We start from the raw sequence: 6,092 nt of genomic DNA, 5'->3' as shown, positions 1-6,092 counted from the left end.
TAAAAGACATAAGACTACATCGTTGTAATTTTAAGCCAAACCATCATGTTTCATGTATATGAGAAAAGAACATTTTCAATGCGTCTCGCCAAACTATTTATCGGAAAATGCATCTGGTGTGTCTATCAAACTACAAATGGAAATAATGAAAGTACATATCCATCACTTCTCTCATGCTATATTTTGGAAAACAGAGGAAGCTATTTAAAGTTGTATATGGTATGGGAGAAAGGTATACTAACGTCGTTAGCAGTTCAAACCCCAGTCATAAGGCTGGTACGTCACCTTCAACTGAGAGTCGGCAAGAAACTCCAGTAAAGCTTCCGAGACAGCTGGATCAAGGTAGTTTGATGAGTGCTTCAGTACCTCTACCTCATTCTTGCCAAAATCTATGCTAAACCTGACCGTTAACGAGTATTATTAGACGAGAGAGGTTAATTATTCGAAAGTTTCAGAACCCCAAATTAAAGACAGTGTGCGTGTTCCTATATTTGTTATATATAAGATAAATAAGAAAACCACAGAATGTGCTCAGAAAAACCCCACCCCTAAATGAAGAAATAAAAAATTAGAACACTTGCTTAGAACAGCTTACCATTTAAGAATCTTACTAGCTGAAGCAACCTTCGAATCAAAATTTATAAAAAGACCTCCATTTCTTAAGAAATCACGGGCTGCTTCCATCAACTCTTTATCAATGTCACTAGGAGAATAACATCGAAGAGCAGGGCCAGATCGAGTACCGCAAACCAGTGCAAAATGAATAAGAGGCTCTGGGTAAGGAAGAGCCACCTGATACGGAAAGGTACAAAAATGAGGTAGCATAAATTGATGACAGAGAGACTCAACTCTTAAGAGATAAGAGTTGCCTAGTAGCAGATTGCAATTCTGGATTTTAATGACTTGAAAAGAATGTGTATCATCCTCCTATTCTCAAACTAGAAAACCAGACAGGCAAGTTTTATAATGTTATGGCCAAAAGAAATTTGAAATGCTACACACGGGAATGCCAAATTTCTTTGATCATGTAAACTACATGAATACCAATGTCTTAAAAGCCTCGCCTCAGGGTGCGCCTAGGCGTCCTCTGAGGTTGGGCGTGAGGGTTGCCGCCTCTGTTTTGAGGGAGTAGGCGGAAGGCGTCACCGGAGCCGCCTAGGTGATGGAGACGCGCCTCAGGGCGTCCAGGCGACTCTGTTTGGCTTTATTTTTCTTTTTTTTTGTACTCCCAAACCCAAATTTTGGGAAGGGTTTTAGATGCCTCATACCTCTTCCTTGCACTATCGCCTCTCTGTCTTTTTATCTTTTTATATAATGGGTGTGTGCTATCTACGTGCATTGTTATATGTGTGCTCAATGCTCACTGTGCTTTTCATCCTCTATTCAATATATATATATATATATATATATATATATATATATATATATATATATATATAAAATAAAATATATGTATATATATGTGTGTATATCAATGTTTTAAAAGGCTCGCCTTAAGGCGTGCCTAGGCGCCCTCTGAGGCTGGGCTTGAGGGTTGCCGCCTCTGTTTTGAGGGAGTGAGCGTAAGGCGCGCTTCAGGGCTTTCTTTGTTTTTTTTAAACTCCCAAACCCAAATTTTGGGTAGGGTTTTAATTGCCTCATACCTCTTCCTTGCACTATCGTCTCTTTGCCTTTTTTTCTTATTTTTATTTTTTATATAATGGATGTGTGTGCTGTATGCGTGCATTGTTATATGTGTGCTCATTGTGCTTTTCATCCTCTATTATATATATATATATATATATATATATATATATATATATATATGTCTATATATGTGTGTGTGTGTGTATTTATAATATATGTGTGTGCTCAGAGTAATTATTGGTTAATAATCTTTTTTCTTTAATATAATATATGTGTACGCTATATTAAAAAATTTAGGTTCGTGAGGCGGCCTAGGCCAGGCTTTCCCTCAGACGCCTTGCCCACGCCTCACGCTTTTAATACACTGGTGTATATATATTTATAATATATGTGTGTGCTCAGGGTGATTATTGATAAATAATCTTCTTTTTTTTAATATAATGTGTACACTCAGTGTATATATTAAAAAATTTAGGTCCCGTAAGGCTTTGCCTCACTCCTAGGCCAGGCTATCCCTCGGACGCCTCGCCCACACCTCACGCTTTTAATACACTGATGAACACATACATGACTGCTGTGGCCAAGTAAAAGTTTATGCCATGTAAATACTGAAGAATATTATTATCATCTTACCAATGAACGCTTATCTTTTGCACCAAATGGCTTCATGAGGTTGTATGGTGGTCGCTGGTTTCCCCGTAAAATGCCATTTTGAATAGCTGAAAGTGAGTATGTGGACCCACCAACAACATATTTGAAGTCTCCAAACAACCTCTTTCGTTCTACTGCTCCAGTTGGATGACCCCATACCAATATTGCATGGATGGCCATCATATTGTAGAGATTTATAAAGAAAGCAAGTCTCTCCTCCCTCTTCATATCCTTCACTTCCACTCTTTGAAGCTCTTCTACTATTCTCAGATATCTACAAAGATATTACCGTTAACAATGTGTTGGATATAAAATCAAAAACAGTTTATTGAGATACCAAAATACTTTTTCCAGCTAAAAATTATTTGACAAAAACAAAAGAGAAAAGAAAAGTGAAACCTTGCAAATTCCTCACTTCCATGGATACTTCTGTAATCAACATGTTTTCCATCCTCTGACACATAGGCCTCAAGAATTGCAAAAGATAAAAACCTCAACCTTGATGCAATTTCTAGGATGGGTTTTGGCTTTACATCAATTATACCCCTCGGAATGTTCTGACATTGAGAAACAATTGGATCATCATCCAAGAACCGATATAGGTGGTTCCCATCCTCAAATAGATTTTCCCTAGAGCAACATAAAAGCATTGTTGAGAACAAACAGAAGAAAATATGTCAACAATGGAATAATATATGTGAAACAAGTTGGTCTGACATGAAAATCAAAAATTGAAATTGTCCACTAATACTTCACTCGTTTAATTGTTTAATAAATAAGTCATCCGACTATGGAAAAAAAATAAAATATGTCATCCAACCACTAACTGTAGCCTTTAACAGGACAATGAATCATGGACAGCTCAGATCTCATTTTTCTAAAATCTCCTCTTGTATATCAAATGTAATTTTGCTTGAGTACTTTCTTTTGAACTACTTTCCACTCAGAGTTTCCTAGCAATAAAACCAAGTGAAAGAGAATATAAAGACACTTCAAGGAAAACTTCAAGCGACTCACTCAAGAACATTCTGAATAAAAAGTTTGCTTGCAAGCTTTCTCCCAAATTCAATAGCCTGCATCATAACACAAACCAAAAGGAAAAGAGAAGAGTTAACAACGATAACCTTAACTAGAAATCGATTTTGCATACGTAGTAAATACAGCACACTTGATGAAACAATTTCGTCCATATGAGATAATCCAAATGTAGATTCATGAATCAAGACCAACAAATTTTAGAAAAGGATGCCCTGTAACCCCTTAGGACAATGTAAAGTGATCTAGCCCACTAAAAGGTGGAATTCCTATGACCACTCAAAAAGTTCAACTTGCTTTCCAAAATTTTAAAAAAGAAAAGAAAATGAAAATAGCAAACCTCTTCCCTTTCCAGATACTGATCCTCTGATAAGAAATCCACTGCTTCTGAACCTGAAAAACAGTTTGTGAACCTGCGCATTTTATGAAAACGATCCTTCACGTCAACAAATTCTTTCATTTTCTGGGCAATTAAAGCTAGTTCATCAATAGCTCCACTACTGGACAGATCGTCTTCACCCGAAAGTGGCGGCAAAGGAGCTTCACATGACGGTGCTTCACTAATCAGATATTCAATCTTCTCATCAAGCTTTCCAGACTCATCCAAGCCCTTTAGCTCACTCAAGCCTCCAATAAGGATTTCATTGAAGAAAACCTTTGGAACAGCAGAAGACCCAGCAAATTTCTCTAACTCAAGCTTTCTGCTGGGATATACATCAATATTGATCTCTACATATCTGAGCTTCTTCCTATACAAAAATAACCTAGCCTCTTTGCAGTCCTGGCATCCTAATCTTGTGAACAGAATAATTCTTCCTTTTATGGCTATAGCTTGTGCTGGTCCTTCAGTGACTTCCTCCCTCTGTGCAGCTTTGTTTTCTGCATCACCATCTTCATCTCTTTTGCCAGAAAGGCGACGCAGAAATGTGGAGACTGCAACTACACCTTTAACCTTAACAAGGTTTTTAAGCGCCACTGCCTTTTCAACTACCCCCTGGTTCTCTGAATCAAGATCTAAAGAACGAGTGGACATACTTCTGTTAGCTGCCATCCCAGGAATCTCTGTTCCATCAAACACCGGCTCTTGCTCTTCCTCCTCACCAAGAATTTCATCTGTGGTTTGATTTGTCTCCTCCTGAGTTTTGGACTCCAAACCCTTACTTTCATCCGCCTTCCTACCCAAGTTATTCTGTAAACCATCATTGTGCGTTTTTGCTTCTTGTTTTTCGGACTCCACCTTATGATCAGAGTCTAATTCTTTTTCTTGAATTTTTGATTCCAAATCCCTACTCTCATCGATCTTCTCACCTATGTCCCTGTGACTTGGATTATTGTCTAATTTTTTTCCCCCATCTTTAGACTTCACATCCCCACTCCTGGCCATCTTATCAACTAGTACATCTTCTCCACCATCCTCGTCTAACTTGGGACCACCAGTGCTGATGCTCAGAGTTGTCGTCTCCTTTGATGGTTCACCCAGATCTTTACAAAGAGCAAGTGTATCTTTGTCCAAATCTTGAGAATTTCCAGAACTTGTGATATCTTCCTTAGCTGAAGCCTCCTTCTCCATGAGGCTGGGAAGAATGAAGTTCAAGCACTAACTCATTACAACACAGCCCTTAAAATTTTAAACTTTAAACATTCAATGAATTTAAGCAGGATCCTGCAATAGTTTTAGACAAAACTTAATCCCTATGCAAAGATGTTGAATGTTGATTGATAATAATAAACTAATAATAAGTCATCGTCAAAGAGAATATATTTGCAAACAACTAGTTTAACCCTTGACCTTCATTAATAGCAAACTGGTGAACGTAGTTGCTTATTAAACGACAAAAGGAACTATTTGGCTCAATAAGTAAGAGAATAAGCATTCAGGTTAAATGTTCCTTTTCTACGTAACGTACAAATCAGAAGTGAAAATCGTTATCTATGCTGATCATATTGGTAAATATTTCTTTGTACATTAAAGAATTACTGCTTTCTGTTGCTAACAGAGACACACACTGAAACATCAATCCTAATCCACCATGATAATAAAACAAAACTACCGTGTTAATATGCAAACCTAAACAAACAAAGAGATACACATTATTTGACCTACTTTTACCACAACTAAATTCAACAGCGTAAACAAGAATCCGAGATTGAGAAAAAAAGTCCAAAAGCAAGAACCCATTTGACTAATTACAACTTACAGGCTCAGCAGATAGTCAGCTGGTTAGTTTAGGAGAAGATTATTACCCAACAAACAGGTAGAATCAAAGTATGAGTATATTCAGTTGAAATAATACAAAATTTGCAGCCCCAGGATAAAGTATCAAATTCAATCAACGTTCACCAATAAAATAGCACTAAGCAAATGTGAATTGTCAACTATCTCGACCAAATAAATAAATTTTCATCCTAATTTTATCAATTTCTCGGTAATAAAAAAAAATACAGGAAAAAGGATATAATCAGCAGCCAAATCAACAATTAACAAAAAAAATTACAGAAATCAACTCAAAATTAGTGTAAAAAATGAGAGAGAAATCTCACAGATCTGAAAGGGACTGAGAGAGCCCGATTGGTTGGATTCGTTGGGTTGGAGACGAACCACTCCGAGAGAGAGAGGAGAGAGATGGAGAGAGATCTCAAAGGAGTTAGAGAGATGGGTAATAAATGTTGGGGGAAGCTACAGTCTTGATTTGGGGGTTTAGGGGGAGAAGCAGAATGAAATGAAACCGCGGTTAGAAAGGAGCGGAGGAGGGAGCGGGAAGTCCGTGGGCTGAAAACAT

At 37.4% G+C, this 6,092-nt stretch overlaps 1 protein-coding gene across 2 annotated transcripts; it reads right to left on the bottom strand.

The window, feature by feature from the left end:
• Positions 1 to 6,092, bottom strand: LOC137738708 (uncharacterized). 2 transcript variants are annotated; one of them, XM_068478190.1, is made up of 7 exons: positions 5,854 to 6,092; positions 3,653 to 4,975; positions 3,295 to 3,350; positions 2,677 to 2,907; positions 2,260 to 2,551; positions 596 to 792; positions 1 to 400 (listed from the first exon to the last, which is right to left on the bottom strand). In XM_068478190.1, exons 2-7 carry the CDS (start codon positions 4,880 to 4,882, stop codon positions 247 to 249), a joined length of 2,160 nt encoding a protein of 719 aa, XP_068334291.1. In that variant the 5' UTR covers positions 4,883 to 4,975; positions 5,854 to 6,092; the 3' UTR covers positions 1 to 246. The 2 variants fall into 2 exon arrangements, with proteins under 2 accessions (XP_068334291.1, XP_068334285.1); XM_068478184.1 differs by having other exon boundaries at positions 3,653 to 4,886; positions 5,854 to 6,091.

This window comes from Pyrus communis, chromosome 1 (genome assembly GCF_963583255.1).
Source record: "Pyrus communis chromosome 1, drPyrComm1.1, whole genome shotgun sequence".
NCBI classification, from domain to species: Eukaryota; Viridiplantae; Streptophyta; class Magnoliopsida; order Rosales; family Rosaceae; genus Pyrus; species Pyrus communis.
The sequence above is the reverse complement of the archived record's forward strand: the minus strand, read 5'-3'. Positions and strand labels throughout refer to the sequence as shown.

What these genes read in the sequence shown, in the direction of transcription:
- LOC137738708 (XM_068478190.1), bottom strand. Translation starts at nt 4,882, where the DNA reads ATGGAGAAGGAGGCTTCAGCTAAGGAAGATATCACAAGTTCTGGAAAT. An exon ending in TTTATTCAGAATGTTCTTGA is followed by an intron (nt 2,908 to 3,294) that starts GTGAGTCGCTTG and finishes ATGTTGCTCTAG; the next exon opens with GGAAAATCTATTTGAGGATG. An exon ending in GGAAGTGAGGAATTTGCAAG is followed by an intron (nt 2,552 to 2,676) that starts GTTTCACTTTTC and finishes ATATCTTTGTAG; the next exon opens with ATATCTGAGAATAGTAGAAG.